This window comes from Mus caroli, unplaced genomic scaffold (genome assembly GCF_978045245.1).
Source record: "Mus caroli unplaced genomic scaffold, Mus_caroli_1 scaffold_16, whole genome shotgun sequence".
In the NCBI taxonomy this organism is placed as follows: Eukaryota; Metazoa; Chordata; class Mammalia; order Rodentia; family Muridae; genus Mus; species Mus caroli.
Window position 1 is genome coordinate 25,087,286 of NW_028227271.1, and position 17,044 is coordinate 25,104,329.

General features: G+C 48.5%; 1 protein-coding gene across 2 annotated transcripts in view; it reads right to left on the minus strand.

Moving 5' to 3' along the window:
* Nucleotides 1–8,759: 8,759 nt before the first annotated feature.
* Eif3l (eukaryotic translation initiation factor 3 subunit L) overlaps nucleotides 8,760–17,044 on the minus strand; it is a 31,100-nt gene continuing 22,815 nt past the window's right edge. For both annotated transcript variants that reach the window (XM_085831925.1, XM_021182728.3), the window contains exons 10-13: nucleotides 16,320–16,490; nucleotides 13,242–13,739; nucleotides 9,733–9,813; nucleotides 8,760–8,955 (exon numbers count right to left, since the gene is read on the minus strand). In XM_085831925.1, coding sequence (XP_085688051.1) covers nucleotides 8,917–8,955; nucleotides 9,733–9,813; nucleotides 13,242–13,739; nucleotides 16,320–16,490 — 789 coding nt within the window. In that variant the 3' untranslated portion in view covers nucleotides 8,760–8,916. The remainder of the gene's footprint in view (nucleotides 8,956–9,732; nucleotides 9,814–13,241; nucleotides 13,740–16,319; nucleotides 16,491–17,044) is intronic.

Consider the following 17,044-nt stretch of genomic DNA (forward strand, 5'->3'; position numbering starts at 1 on the left):
CTAAAGATGCCATGGGAAGCTGGGCACAGTTGTAGCTCTGTGGGAGGTGTGGATTGGAGGACTGCAAATTCACGGTCAGCCTGAGCTGCATCCTGAAACTCAGGCTAGGTAAAGTGCTGGGTACTGAAGCCCGAGGGCCTGTGCTCACATCTCCTAATGTAACAACCAATGCCAGTGCCCATAGCATCAACACTGATGTGGGCAGAGACAGGGAGAGTCCCTAGAGCTCATAGGTCAGCCAGTTTACCCAAAGTCAGGGAGTAAAATAAGACCTGGGCGTGTGTGATGGCACATACCTTTAATCCCAGCACTCAGGAGGCAGGGGTAGGAGGATCTCTACAATTTCTAGAACAGCCAGAACTACGTAGATACCGCATCTCAGATAGATAGATAGATAGATAGACAAACAGACAGACATAGAATGATAGATAGATAGATAGATAGATAGATAGACAAACAGACAGACATAGAATGATTGATAGATAGATAGATAGATAGATAGATAGATAGATAGATAGTAAACCGACAGGCAGACATAGAATGATAGATAGACAGACAGGCAGGCAGACAGAGACGATAGAGACAGGGAGATGACTGTGAATAAAAGCACTTGCTACCAAGCCTGGTGACCCGAGTTCAATCCTTGAGCCCCACACCGTGGAAGGTGAGAAGTGACTCTCTTGAGTTGTCCTGATTTCCACACCTGTGCTGGAGCGTGCACACCCACTCTGCACACAAAATAAATGAATAAATACAACAACAACAACAAACAACATAGAGAGTGGCCAAGGAAGATATTCAGTATCAACCTCTGGCCTTGCACCCATGTGAATGAGCACCCTCCAATACACACAAACCCACACGGACTCAGCACGCACACACACACACACACACACACACACACACACGGAAATGCCATTTTAACTTTTTTCTATCAGTACAGCACTGCTTTCAGTTAAACATGACTGGGAGGGAAGCAGGCATGCTTATTATAGTTACTATTCCTATTCCTGCAGAGCTGAAGTTCACCCTGGACCTCACTCTACTCAGGCACAACACTACTAAAACACACTCCCAATGCCTGGGCTCTCATTGGAAAATAAAGCCAGCCCCACTCAGCACCACTCAACAACCCAGGGCCTCAGGCAAATCACTGGAAAGACAGGAAACTCAGGAGCACACACAGCTTTATAAGCAAAAGAGATGAGGGAGGGAGGATTCAGAAAGAGAAACAGAGAGAGAGACAGAGATTCAGAGAGACAGAGACACACAGAGAGACAGAGAGATTCAAAGAGAGAGAGAACCACACATAGACAGAGAGACCGATAGATTCAGAGAGAGGCAGAGAAACACAGAGACAGAGAAAGAAAGAGAGAGGAGGGTAAAGGGAGAGGAGAGGAGAGAGCAGGCTGTGTGCACACAACCATCCCTATGGGCTGGACAGACTGGAGCCAGACCACCTGTGCCTAATCTGTACTGCACTTTCTAAGGGGCCCTGACCCTCAAATTCCAGGTCTTAGCCTAGGATTCCCCAAGTTCCATAGCTTCTTCTGGTGTGATCCTCAGTTTTTCCACCCAAGCTGTCCCCTGGACTCTAAACTCCCTGGGAGTCAGCCTGGCAAAGCAATAGACAATGGGAGCCTTGTAGAGCCTGGGGCAGGGCAGGGCTAGGGCCAGTAGCAGGCATGGGGGATGCCCGGGGAGTAGGATGGCAGCTTCCTCCCTCTTTTCCATCCTCCTGGGCTACAGCCCAGGATTTGCTGGGACACTTGCTAGCCTGCCCTGAGGAAGCCTGAGGCCTGGAATGCCAGATAGGTCTGGCCTCCCAGACCATCCTGCCCCTACCTACCACATTCTAGAAATTCTTCCCAGGGCTGGGCAAGCGGAGGTACCCTTGAACTAAGCTCTAGGGAAAAGAGAGGACCCTGTGCTGTCTGTCACTAAGCATGCTTTGTTCTCTGGGACGTCCCTGAGTCAAAGAACCTACTGAAAGACCCAACAGGCCAACACACTAATTTAGCAAGCTCCCCTGACATACTGAACAGAGCAAAGGGAGAAGAGATTTGTTCAGAAGCACAGGGGTGCTCATGACGGGAGCCCAACCCCCTCTCCCATGCAGCACACTGCAGTTGAGGTTGCAGGTTGTTCTGAGATGCTTATTGCTGTTCTCCCAAACTCTGTCTGGTCTCTGAGATCTGGCCCCAGATGCCACCTCTCCCTGAAGCTCTTTCTGACAGGTCCAGACTAAAGCCAGGCCTTGAGGTCTTCTCACAGAACTTACCCTCGGAATGAGAAGGGCCCCAAAGGGGAATGTTCATGCTGAGATCAGACAGGAATTTCCACATGCCTACCCTGGAGGAACTGACAGCCCGTGATATGGAAGACAGATCTGTAAGCAGTCACAGACAACTGTCACACAAAGATGATGTGGGATATGATGAGAAAATGGGTGAAGAACCTGAGGGTCCTCTCACTTCTGCAGGAGACTAAGGGTCAAACCTAAAGGTGCATTTCAGTGGTCACCCACACTGGGTTGGTTTTGGTTTTTTGGTTTTTGGGGTTTTTTTTTTGCCCATTGGACAGAGATGCTAAATAATTCAAGCTGCTAAACTTTATAGGGCATCAACTTTATAGTGTAGTCCAGACATTGTGCTTATTTCTGTCTATCACTAACATGCATTATTACTGCACTTTATAATAACTCCGGGGTTAGAGACCTGTCATCAGATGCACCCCTGGGGAGTTAGTGGAAGTTTTCAGAGATGTAGTCATTGGTGAGGGGCCCATGTTCTGGGTTGGAACTCCGTACAATCACTCGTGTAAATAACCCTACTCAAGCTCACAGGGTTACAGACACATACATAAAAGAGAAGGGAACAAGGAGGGAGCTGGGAAGGTGACCAGGAGTCGGATGAGGGACAAGGCAGGGTGATGAGGGTGAACATGATCAGAACACTTCACTTACAACCATAATAACATCATCATGAAATGCACTGAAGCTGGGTGGTGGTGGCACACGCGCCTTTAACCCCAGCACTTGGGAGGCAGAGACAAAAGATCTGTGAGTTTGAGGCTAGCCTGGTCTACAGAGAGAGTTTTAGGATAGCCAGGGATACCCAGAGAAACTCTGTCTCAAAAAAAAAAAAAAAAAAGGTACTCCTGGTAAGCCATAGTAGACATTGTATCCAAGTCCCTACTGCAGAGCTGCACAGCTGGTGATCACCATTCAGATTTAGCTTCCAGAGGCTGCTGAACAAGAGCCACCCTGGGATGCTCCATTTACACCAAGGCTCTGTCTTGAGATGTCAAAGGCCATGCCTGGACAGGCATCCCCTAACCTCCAACCGAGGCCTTTTGGTAGCTTCTCTTCCCCCCTTCCAGCTGTAATATCTGCTAATGGCACTATTTGCCCTTTAGGCCAGTATGGCCCTAGGAGACAGACTTGTGTGTGCAGTACATTAGGACGTTTACCTGGAGGAGAATGAGCCGAAGGGCTTGACTTAGCATTGTCTGCACTGCAAGTTCCCTCATTCTGCTCCAGCTGGACAGGGGAGCTCTCTCCCTCTCTGTACAACCTGGCCCTTTTGTAAGTCAAAGTTGGGCAGAACGGAAATGGTCCCTGAACATTCCTGACACAGGAAGGTGGCCTCTCTGAGGACTAGGTGACAAGGAAAGGGCTGTCACACACAGGAAAGGGTCTGTATGCTTCCCAATGGCCAGGGAGCCAGTAGCTCTTCCTGTTACAAACAAAAAGTGACACTTTTCTGTCTGAGATCCAAGAATTGGAATGGGTTTCAGCCCCACGTTACCCAGGACACCAGTTAACTGGCAGGCTATGAAGGAGACACAGGGCTATGTCACCTTCCCCGGTGGCAGGAGCTAAGAGAAAGGCCAAGGGTTGGGGAGCAAGAGGCTCAACTGACTGCCTGGGTAGAGAGGACAGGGGCTCTGCAAAGTCAACGCACAAGTCTCCTCGCTTGAAGGGGCTGTATCAGGATGGGGACCCTGGAGGTTCCCTGAGTCCCCAGCTCTGATCAGAGGAGGAAGCCACCTCTCAGAATTCACCACCTCCAGTTGTGGAGGTTGGGTGATGGATTCAGGAGGGAAGAGCCTGGCCAGGGGTATGGTGGAGCCAGAAATGAACAAAAGCCCTGCCGGCCTCACAACAGGCTGAGAGGAATATAGAGCCTGCTGGGAGACTCTACTGGGTTCCCATTCCCACCTCCTTCTGCAAAACCTCAGGAAATTGCCGGGTCAGGCTTTGGGTCTTGACATTGGCAGATCTTCTGTCCCCATCTCAGCTGCTTCCTGGAACCTCTCCTAGTCCCGGAAGGCCAGCTCTGACCTGTCTGCAGCGCAGGCTGGGTGGAAATGAGCAGTCGCTGACACCGATCAGGCAGGCAGGCTTGGTTTCCGGGTACATCCCACTATCCAGGGCTTTATGGCTCTCGCTCTATGGCTCTCCATTCTATGCACCACCATCTATGCACACACAGCATCACTCAGACTGATAAAAATAAGTTAACTCCTATTTTAGGTTCACAGTATAGCGTGGAAGAGGCAAAGAGCGAGGAAAGAAAAATGGAGAGGAGGCCTTCAGAGGTTGCTGAGGAGTCTCTAGTGTGAGTATGTATGTGTATGTGTGTGTCTAGAGCTCCGGACCCTAACCCCAGCTATTGGCTTCTTCTTTCCATTTTGTTACACTCTCAGCACCTTGCTAGGCTCACACAGGCTCTTTCCCCCACTTTCCCTCTGGCAATCCCTGCTTTGTCGCCTCACTGTGAGTCAGGAAACTGGGCTTCTCCCACCCTGCAGTCCCTAGAGTTAAATCCTGTCCCCTGTACCACCTGAATTCCCTGAATTTCTCAGTGCCTGTTGCTGGGCTTGCTCCAGCCAGTGCCTCAGCCTCTTGGTGAACTGGCCTCTGCACTGGCTGTTGCTTGACTGCAGGAAGTGGAACCCAGAGGCTCCCAGAGGCTCCCCATGTGTTATGCTCACACCCTGGTCCTCCATTTGGTCCTCAGAGAAACAGACTGGGAAAAGCCCTTAGGTGGTGTTTGGAGGGCTCAGGTCCTTGCTCTACTATGACATTGGCGGGCTGTTGCACACATGACCTTTCCACCTAGTCTATGACCACCGTCAAGTTCACAAGATGCTAATAATGGTTTTTATTCCCTAATTACACAGTGAGGGCCCTTCTAAGAACTTTATGTGATTGGCTCATCAGCACAATCGTGAGGCAGGTGGTGCCGTTCCCACTTTATAGACGAGACACTATAGCAGTGAGCAGTAACTTGGGTTGTAAACACACAACTAGTGAGCGACAGGCAGGGCTTAAACCTGGCCACCAGCACACTCTGCTAGGCTGCCTTCTCTTACTGATTTGGAACCTGCTGGTAACCAGCTCCACCCAGAACTCTCATTCCCTGATAACAAAGCGCTTGCTCTGGCCATGTATGGAAGGCTTCTGAGCCAGCTTGCTCTGCTCCGGGCAAGGCAGAACCAAGCCCCTGCATGTTGGGTGCAGCTGCTCAGCTTTGCATTCCTCACTGTGCCAGGCAGAGTTCAGCTGTGCCTGCCCCACACCAGGGCTGCTGGCTGCCAAGCGCAGACGGCCACTGGGCTGAGGGATGACCTGGAGCCAGACACACACACACACACACACACACACACACACACACACACACACAGTGTGTGTGTGACCCTGGGTAAGGCAAGCAGAGGGCCAGGAAGCCATGTCAGCCTACTGCTCATCTGGAAAAAACCCTCAACTGTTATCATTTTTATTTATGTGTAAGAGGCTGGTTTTTAGTGCCTGCCGGTAGCCAGGGGTCCCCTGGAATTGGACTTAGAGGGAGTTTTGAGCCACAAGATGTGGGTGTTGGGAAATAAACCTAGATTCTCTGTAAGACAGTATTTTCTCTTAATCACTGAGCCATCTCTCCAGGTCCCTGATCCAGCTTGAGAAAGGAAAGCTCCAGTGTTAGCCCAGGGACTGTGTTTATTTTTGTTGCTTGCAAGACAGGGTTTCTAGCTGTCAGGCTGACCCAAGGGACTGTGTGAAAAGTACTTGCCACTTGCCTGAAAACTTCAATCCCAGCACCTATATGGTAGGATTCCCAGAAACCATCCTACACAGGTGCTTCCCTAACAGACAGAATTTAAAACAATTTTTATTTGAGATAAGTTTTCCCTATATAGTACTGGCTGTTTTGGAACTTGCTCTGTAAACCAGACTAACCTTAAAACTCAGAGATCCATCTGCCTCTGCCTCTCAAGTGCTGGGACTAAGGGTGTGTGCCACCAATGCCTGGCAACTTTAGAAACATTCTTAAAAATTTGAGGAGTGGGGAGAAGCTCCCAAATGATATACCGCCACCAGGACCAGCCCTAAAAACTGATTTTTAAAAACAGTTGGGGAAAAGATTAGCCCAGGGGAGTCACCTTTGCCCAGTGCCAGGGCTACTGGAGGAACAGCAGGAGATACTAAGGAGTCAGAGCACAGCCCCTCCCCCAGCCAGAAACTAGCACTGGACAGGACGATGGGGAGTCCGGAGCCTGGCAGATCCTCACTCCAGCCTGACGCTGCTACTACTACGAGGTCACAGATGAAGAGGCTGAAGAATTCCCAAGGGTTTTATAAGCCCTTGGATACTTTCCCTGTTAAGGCAGAGAATGCCCTTGGCCTTTTTCCTTTGGGAAGTGGGGCTGAGTCCCAGGACGAGAGTCTTTAAGACTGGGCTGACCTGGGTTCATCTTTGAATTCCACCCTTTAGCTCTGGAATTAGCAAAGAGCTGTTACCCCTGGGGTAGGGTATCCGTCCAGCCTCACTAAAGCTTCACCCCCTTACCACCGCCGACAGACCCCACAGTCTCTGGCTTCCCACATATTCACCAACTTGCTGTCTTCTGTGTTCCCTTATAATTATGTGCTCCGGCCTCAGTGCCTGTTTCCTCTGCAGGTCAACACTTCCCCAGGTTATCTATAATACCTGCCTCCAGTAGTCTGCTCAAAGTGACCCCTATTACTGTGTCCCCTCATCTTGTCACAAATGCAAGGTAGTCTCGAACTGTCACTGACCTGCCACTTTGAGCCTCCCAAGAGTGTGGATTACAGACATACCTGGGTCAAAACTATCCTTGTGGCATTGTCTGTAATTCCCCATAGATTTTTATCATCGTCCATGGTAAGCATAATTTATCACCCTGTCAAAGTTTAAGCTCCACAGATAGGATCTGGTTTCTCCATACATGGACCTCCTCCTTGCCTAGCGGTACCTAGTCAGTTCCCTTGTAGAGCAGAAGTCACATTATTCAGAAAGCCAAAACCCTGAAATCAAGATGGAGGTCAGCTCTCCAGGAGAGAAAGCCTCTGTAGCTCTCAGCTGGGGAACTCCAATGTCTGTGCCTCTTGCAAGGTCCCCGTCACTGGATAACCAAGATTCTAACCCCTGTCCACATAGACCTCCTTCCACATGAGGCTACATTAATAGCTTGCAGGAATTAGGCAAATTGGTGGGAGAGAGAGAGGCACTTATGAGTTCCAAATGTGGGGGAGGATAAACAAGTGAGCATCCTCTGTTACCAGGCAACCAATGGGTTTAAACAGCATCCCGCCGGTTCCCACCCTTGGCTCAGAGAGCACAAGTTGTCCCTCATCACCTTCTGCACTAGGCACCAAGCTCAGGCACCGGATTACGGGCAAGGCACCAAGGTAACACATACACCATCAACACCCAGGAAAGGAAAGTCACTGCCAACCATCAGGACTAAGAAGCATGACTGCAAGTCAGACCATTCTGAGCTACTTTGCTAGCTAGGTCAGCCCAAGCCACATATCAGCACCCCGTCTCAAAAAGCCAGAAAGGGTCTGGAGAGATGGCTCAGCAGTGCAGAGGGATCTGATGACCCTTTCTGGCTTCTGCAGGCACTGCACACATGGTACACTGACATACATGCAAACATCCATACTCATAAAATAAAGCTTCCCGCAAAAAAAAAAAAAAAAAAAAATCCACAATGAAAAATCTCTAAACCTAGTAGAAAAACTGCAACAGCAGCAGGATTATGTGTGATGTGTGAGGTCATGCTGGGGTACACAGCCCTGTCTCAAACACCGCCTCCACCACATACAGAGGATTGTACAACAGATCTGCAGAGGAGGCCCAACTCTATCTGCCAGCAGACACTAATCTGGGCAGAAGAACTAATAAAATTAGTTCAGGATACACTTTTTTTTTTTCTCTCTAGACAGGGTTTCTCTGTGTAGCCCTGGCTGTCCTGGACCTCACTCTGTAGACCAGGCTGGCCTCGAACTCAGAAATCCGCCTGCCTCTGCCTCCCGAGTGCTGGGATTAAAGGTGTGCGCCACCACGCCCGGCTTAGGATACACTTTCAAACAAAAAAATATGAAACTGCACAAATCCTGAGCTGTTAACGGTTACGCGTGTCCGAGCGCTTTCTGTACAATTCCTGACAGTAAGAGATTCCCCATAGTTTCTTCCAAGGGCACAGCACCCACCACTAACATACTGTGCAAATTCTGGCAGGTCATTTAAATCTCACGGAGTTCTCATGGGCACGGGACAGACACAAGACATGTGAACAGTTCTATAAAGCATGCAGTATGTTATGAACACAGGGATAAAAGAATTCGGCTTTCATACTGTCTGATGCACCAGGAAAGCAGGATATAGAGGAAACAATGGATCGCTGCCAGAGCCACAGATCTGCCCATAATAATGAGACCACAAACCCAGTTCCAACAAAGACCCTTTACTGAGAGCGCCTAAAAACATCCAGTCCTTGATTTGAACAGGTTTCAGTTCAGCTGACGGCTGACTTAGGCTTCTTGGTGACAAGAGTGCCTCCCATCTATAATATCAAAACAGGCTCTTGACTCGTGGATGAATATCTTCAGGGCCTCTGTCCCATCTTCTTCAGGGTTCGATTAAGCTACATGGTAAAGTAAAGCTAAATTAGATGTGGAATCTTTGGGACCTATTCCAACAGCGTGCACAATCAAGAAACCAGACGCCCGCCCAGCAACCCCTCTGAGACCTGGAGGGCCACAGAAAGCCTTAGACCCCAAAACAGTCATAGGTCTTTTTCCTTGTCCTTGCTTGGCAAACCCACATCCTAGACCACTTAGCCCATTTCATAGACAGGACAGGGCTAGTGTGGCTAGATTAGTTGAGTTTCAACCTCTTTTTGCTGCCTAGCAGCTAGAGGGTTAAAAACAATGCCCAACTGTTAAAATCCTGAAGGAGCATGGCTTCTGTCAGAGGAGTCCAGGACAAGGTGGCTCAGAGGTGGGCAACAGAGAGCCTTACGATTTTGTGTTCTTTGCAATACCTAGGACAAGATGCGAGAGCACCAAGCCTGTCAAACACAGCTTCCAGTTCTCTAGCATCCAGACACTGGCCAGACCTGTCTGAGCGGGAGAACACCCCAAGTGGAGAAGGAGGGGTGCAGCAGCAAATCCACCCTTATTAGGAAATACCAGGAAGGGAAAGGACAGCGGCACCCCTTGAAGGGCCACCCACAGACCAAGATCTTGGAAGGAGATCCCCTAGAAAGGGCTGACACAGCAGTTCCTGGGCCCAAGCTGCCAGCCAGGCAACCTTAGAAAGTTAAAGGGCCATTCACCAGTTTCTTAAAAATAAAGACGAGGAAAAATTTAAAACACCATCTCTATCTACAGGCTTATTAGCCAACTCTCAGACGTCTTACCTCTTCAAACTTGTGGATCTGTCGGATAAAGAAATCCCCATAGCGTCTGGCAACTTTGGTGTCTGCAATATGGATCATGTCCTATGGGAGAAAGCAGTTAGAAGTGGTGGATGCGAGGGCTGGGATGGAGGAGAGGGCCACCTAGTGTGGAGCCACTTAACTGCAAAGCACAATTGTGTCAAGTGTTACTAACATCTACAGCACTCCCCTCAGCACTGGGGCAGAGGGTAGGGGCTCTACTACTTAGCTTTACCCCTAGCTCTCTTTACTTTTCATTATGAGAGAGTCTAAATTGCCCAGGCTAGCCTTCAACTTTAGATGCAGAGCCTGGACTATCAAACTCAGCTCCTACACTAACTTTCAAAAGGGAAGTTTAGGGGAAGTAGAGCATTAGCAGTCAGTGAAAAACAAAAGCATGTACGTGGTGTGGGCACACACGCTCTCGCTTGTGTACACACGTACACAGTACACACACACACACACACACACACACACACACACACACATGTAATCCTAACACTCGACAGGCGGATGGGAGAGGGCCACCCTGACCCAGCACTCCCCCAGCACTCAGGCATGATAGGAATAGGGCCTGTAAACCATGAACATAGCATTGATTTAATCTGAGTACAGCGCCCCAGCAAAACCTGACTTGTGGGCTATGGAGGTGGCTTAAGATGGGGACCATCTGTAATCCAGCATTCCTAGGGGGATGGGAGGTGGAGACACAAGAGTCCAGGAGAGCAGACACAGACAGGCCCTGTCTCATCCCCACGGAAGGTGAGAACCAGCTCCCTAACGTTGTCTCTGACCTCCACATGCACCCAGCACACAGATCACACACACAAATAACAAAACATAAAAATAACATCTAACTTGTAATGACCACATTGGTAGAAGCGTTTAATTAAACTGATGCCAAGGGATTAGCTGCTGCCTCGCCAGAGAAGACCGAGTGGGCAGAGCAGTCAATGATACTCTCCGAGCACCTATGTCACACACTGAGTGAACCCAGAAGGGAAGGCAAGGAGTGGGCTAGACAGTGTACAGAAGGGGGTGTGCGAGAGCATGTGTGTGCGTGCATGCGCACACACATGTGTGTTCATGTCTGAGTGGATGTGTACAACTTCGCACAGAGGTCAGGGGCTGACAGAGAATGTCTTTATTACTCTCTGCCTCACCCCCTCCTTTTAAAAAACGATTTTAAATGATGAATGGATGTGTATCTGCATGTGGGTGAGCACTTCTGAGTGCTGGTGCCAAGGAGGCTCGAGGCACTGATCCCAGTTGTTCTTTTTTTTTTTTTTTTTAAAAAAAGACAGCGTTTCTCTGTGTAGCCCTAGCTATCCTGTAACTTGCTCTGTAGACCAGACTGACCTCAAATTCAGAGATGCACCCCCCAAGTGCTGGGATTAAAGGCATGTGCCATCACACTTAGCTCCAAGTAAGGTCTTAAAACCAAATTACTGGACAGCAAGATGGCTCAGTGATTAAAGACACATGCCACACAAGCCTGACAATGACTCCAACCTCCTCTCCCCACCATATGGCATATATATATGTATGTGCATATATATATATATATATATATATATGCGCTTATCCATACACACACAAATAATAATAATAATAATAATAATAATAATTTAAAAAACAGATAACCCAAGCAGATTCATTTATTCTACAATTACACACATACCCAAGAGAGATCTATTAGGCACGTGTTCCAAGCCTAAAACCATTCTTTTTAAGAGTCAGAGAGAGAGCCGGGCGTGGTGGCGCACGCCTTTAATCCCAGCACTCGGGAGGCAGAGGCAGGCAGATTTCTGAGTTCGAGGCCAGCCTGGTCTACAAAGTGAGTTCCAGGACAGCCAGGACTATACAGAGAAACCCTGTCTCGAAAAAACCAAAAAAAAAAAGAGTCAGAGAGAGCTGGGACAGAGGGTGTTAGCACATTCTGCGCAAGTCTGATGGATGACTGGGCTCCCACAGTGAATGAGAGCGGATTCCTACGAAATGTTCTCTGCCCCCCACATGCATGTGCCTCTCTCTCCTCACACATAAATAAAACACACCAAGGGCACATCAAGTGAGTAATTGGGGGAGAGACTGCAATACTCAACATATACAATGTTCACTGTTATGTGCTTCTGAGAAAAATGCGAATGAAAAGCATGGCTGGGTGTGGTGGTTTGAAGGAAAATGGCCGCATAGGCTCATATACTTCAACACCAGGTCTTTCATAAACTGCCTTGGTGATGTGATGGTATTGTCACAGCAATAGAAAAGTAACCAAAACAATAGCTACAGTGGCAGAGACCTGTAACTGCAACTACTTAGGAAGCCACGGCAGGAGGATCAAAGTTCAGAACCCCATCCATCCATCCACCCATCCATCCACCCATCCATCCATCCATCCATCCATTGCCTGCCTGGGCAACTTCACAAAATGAAATGAAGAACTGGGCCAGGGAGATGGCAGAGTGCAGAGTGCCTGCCTGACACGCATAGGCTCAGCTCAGCAGCCAGCACCAGCAAAACAACAGCAAAGTCACTCCATGTTCTCATTAAATAGGGCACTAAAGCCTCCAGCTTCGACAGAGGGGCACAGGAAGAAAACGCTAGTCTTCAGCCTACTTCTCATCCCAAGGAAGCCACTGCCGGGTTAATACTTGAGAAAGAACTCAGCATATACCCAGACATACATGCAAATGTATTACATACAGATTATTGCTAGCTAACCTACAAAAGCCTTCCGTAAACCAGGCGTGGTGGCGCACACCTTTAATCCCAGCACTTGGGAGGCAGAGGCAGGCGGGTTTCTGAGTTCCAAGCCAGCCTGGTCTACAAAGTGAGTTCCAGGACAGCCATGGCTATACAGAGAAACCCTGTCTCGGAAAAAAAAAAAACAAACCTTCTGTAAAGCAGTCAATGGATGGTAGGTGCATATAATCCCAACAGGTGGGAAGCTGAGGCAGGAGGATCCTAAGTTCAAAGCTCCATCCATCTCTCAAAAAAGCCCATGTGTCCTTACTTAACAATCCAAACACAGGCACAAGCCCAGCAACAGGAGGAGGCGAGGGGCGGTGATGTGTCACAGGCCCCAGGGCAACATGGGTGAACTGAGTATACACCCTGAGAGTGTTGACCATTCTCTCACAGCTAACTCTGTCTCAGCTTACAGGTCACTTTCTAAACATGGAGTTGTACCATCCTATGCCTGTAACCAGTAGGATGTACACTGTTGCAGTTTGAAACCACCACGAGCAACAAGAACATGGGGCAGGCATAGCTGAAAAGTTCCTCTTAGACCTGGACGTCCCCCTTCTGCATGCACAGCATCTTATCCTCCAACTCTCCTGCAACTGGAGGTGTGTGCTTGTCTCTACCACCCTTCCCCTGTTCCCACTACTCACACTTCTAACCTACTACGCAACTGATGCAAGGAGATCATCTATCGTTCATACCTTTGAGGATAAGCGGAGTGACTGGCCCTGGGTATACCATACCTTATCAATATAGAAGTCAACCTCAGAGGCCGACTGGAATTCGCCATCTAGGGCAGAAATGCCACTGGTCCACACCAGGTTCTTCATCTTGTGCTTGAAGACGAGCAGCTGGATGCGGAACTCCTGCTCGGTGAGGTCCAGGAAGCCGGCCAGTTTGGCCACAGGCATGGTGGTGTAGAGCTTGAGGAAGCTGCGGATGGTGGAGAGCTGAGCCTGCTGCTGCACCTCATCCGAAAACACCTTCAGCTGCTGCAGGAAGGGCTCTTTGTGGTAGTTAGGATGGACATTGTCGTAGTTTGGCACCACAGGCGACAGGAACTTGGGGCAGGCATAGCTGAAAAGTTCCTCGTAGACCTGGGGATCCCCCTTCTGCATGCGCAGCATCTTGTCCCCGTATTTCTCCCGCAGCTGGAGGTGTATGCTCTCGTCGATCCGCATCGGGTACATGGTGAGAGCAATGGCCAGCAGAGCATGCATCTGCTCATTCTGCTTGTTAATCTGGGAGAAGGTAAACACACACTCTGTGAGTCCCACACGTGTGTCTCGTGTTGCCTCGCACACACCAACTAGTCAGTGTATTTATTCTCCTAGACAGTCTACAACACCAACCCCCAAGCTCCCACCCAGTGCTTAGTCTTCTTGGATTCTTTGATTCTTCTCTAGAACCCTCCCCAGGACCTTCCCAGTTGGCCTCACAGTACTGGAAAGCCGATTCCTAAACACTTGCTAAGATTTAAGTTAGCACCCACGGCCTACACTGGTCTTCAGATCTACCGGGCCGGTGTTCTTACGTCACCCACGCTGCCTAGGAACACCCCCCTCCTCCATCAATGCCACAGGTCTGGAGCCCATCCTCCCCAACTCACTGCTTCAGATGTTTATTTTCAGTGCTAAGGACTAAATCCAAGACTTTGATCATGCCAATGCCAGACAAAGGCTCTACCATCAAGCTAAGCCCCAAACCCCTTTAAATGGCCCGTATCATAAAACTATTAGTAATCTAAGGTAAATGTCATGATAGGAAATGTTTAGCCAGCATGTACTAAAAAGTCCCACTGAAGGACATGTGCCATGCAAAAAGGAAAAAAATCCAACTGAATGCAATACCATGGTCTCACATGCAGAAACTAAATAAACAAATTTTATAGATGAGTAGAAAAGAAGTGATCTAATGACACAGGCTTTGTTTGTTTGTTTGTTTTTCGAGACAGAGTTTCTCTGTGTAGCCCTGGCTGTCCTGGAACTCACTCTGTAGACCAGGCTGGCCTCGAACTCAGAAATCCGCCTGCCTCTGCCTCCCAAGTGCTGGGATTAAATGCATGCGCCACCACAGCCCGGTTTAAAGGGCATTTTGATGCTGTTTCCACTTAGCAAAAAATAGTAGTTGTTCACTGCTGGGGCCTAATGGCTTCCCTACTGTGGGTTCTTTGCCTAATTTAGCTTATTTAGTTTATTTAGTTCGAGTCCAACCTGGTCTACAGAGTGAGTTCCAGGACAGCCAGGGCTACACAGAGAAACCCTGTCTTGAAAAACCATAACTGCCCTTTAAATCTGTATCTAACCAACTTTATCAGAGAAGTCCCATTGTAGAATGGATGGAAGTTAACAAAGAAACCCATAAGCAGTCATGTCTAGAGAAATGTTGGTGCACTGCTCAGCCACACACGCAGCATCTTCATCCCACCCTGCACCCAAGACCACGGAGATGGAGGGCCAGAAAGACTGTGAGTCAGAGATGGAGGAGGGCTCTGGAGCACCACAGTGTCCTCTCGACAAGGCAGGATCCCCATGCTCATGAGCACCACAGCGTCCTCCAGACAAGGAAGGATCCCCGCGCTCATGAGCACCACAGTGTCCTCCAGACAAGGCGGGATCCCCGTGCTCATGAACTGACAGCAAACGTGGCATGCTGCCAGTCAACATTCCAGCTCGGATCAGGGAGGAGCTCCAGAGCCCGCAGCCCTGGCTGCGGGGCTGTCAGCAGCTGACGGCTTCTGAGGGAGGGTCAGTGTTCAATGACTCCACACCCGTGAGCATACGGGCAGCATAACTACGCCCTGGGTTATTAAATATGAATAAATAATAAAAATAAAACTAAGTAAACAAAACATACCAAGTGAAGAGGATTGGGGCCTCTGGGAGGAGTTAGAGGGAGGAGTAGGGAGTGAATATGATAAAGATACATTGCATGCATGTATGAACTCAAGTAATTAGGAAAAACATTATACTGTTTTAAAAATGCAGGACAGGCAGGGGTGGTGTTGCCTGTAATCCCAGAACCCAAACTGCTAAAGCAGGAAGACAGCTATGAACAGGAAAACAGTAGCAGGCTATAGCCATCAATAAAGTTCCAAACAACAGCCACTATAATTCCCCTACAAGTGAGCAAGGTAGACAGAGAGAGTTCAGAGAACAAGCATGTAAGAGGTTGAAAAAGCACTAATGAGCTCCATCTATAGCATGGCAGGGCACTACTTTATATCAATTTATATCTACAAAGAAAGACAAGACCTGGGTGGTGGTCGAGCACGCCTTTAATCTCAGCACTGGGGAGACAGGCAGGCGGATCTCTGAGTTCAAGCCAGCCTGGTCTATAGAACAAGTTCTAGGACAGCCAGGGCAACACACACAAAAATCTGTCTCAAAAAACTGAAAACCAAACCAAAGAACTGGCAGGATAGTTTGAAAGTTTTCAGCACAACAAATGATAAACAGTTAATGATGAGAAATATTCTGATTTTCTTTTTGAGACAGGGTCTCTCTACATTGCCCTGGCTGTCCTGGAATTCACTCTGTAGACCAGGCTGGCCTCGAACTCAGAGATCCATCTGTCTCTGCTTCCCAAGTGCAAAGATTAAGATAGATATTACAGTATGTGTCAGCAAACCTAGCTCTGATTCCCCTCTCTATTTATTAAATCTAATTACCACATATCCCACAACTATACCCAACTTAACTTGTACTGAAGTCAAGTAGTCTTAAGAGCAGTACAGTCTGCATGGTGTTTATGCAGGACTGTTGGCACAGGTGATGAGGAGTGGGCTGCCTGCTGAGACAGTGGCTGTAAACTTCTCTTACCATTTCATATTTGTATGTGGTCCTCTGGAACATACTCTTGGTCCTCTGGATGTACAGGAGGATGTTGGCAAAGACCCGGATAGCATCCTGATATCGACGCATCATTAAATACGCAAAGCCAACATAATAGTAGGTGGTAACCTGGCACTCAGGCACACGGGAATACATGCTCTGAAAAGGAAGGTGAAAGCAGTAGCCATGAGTCCCCACTCATCCCACACAAGATGAAGTCATCAGGGCTCAGTGGCAGCAGAGGTAAGTGCATTTCTGGGAGTTTGAGACAGGCTGGTCTAGATCAAGTTCCAGGACGGTCAAAGCTATACAGTGAGACGTGTCTCCAAAAAACAAAACCAAAGACAGACAGACAAACATTAAAAATCTAAAAGCCGGGCGTGGTGGCGCACGCCTTTAATCCCAGCACTCGGGAGGCAGAGGCAGGCGGATTTCTGAGTTCGAGGCCAGCCTGGTCTACAAAGTGAGTTCCAGGACAGCCAGGGCTACACAGAGAAACCCTGTCTCGAAAAACCAAAAAAAAAAAAAAAAACCAAAAAACAAAAAAAATCTAAATCTTTCAGGAATTGTTTTTGCTTTTGGAGACAGGGTCTTTTTTTTTTTTTTTTTTTAAAGATTTATTTATTTATTACATGTAAGTACACTGTAGCTGTCTTCAGACACTCCAGAAGAGGGAGTCAGATCTTGTTACGGATGGTTGTGAGCCACCATGT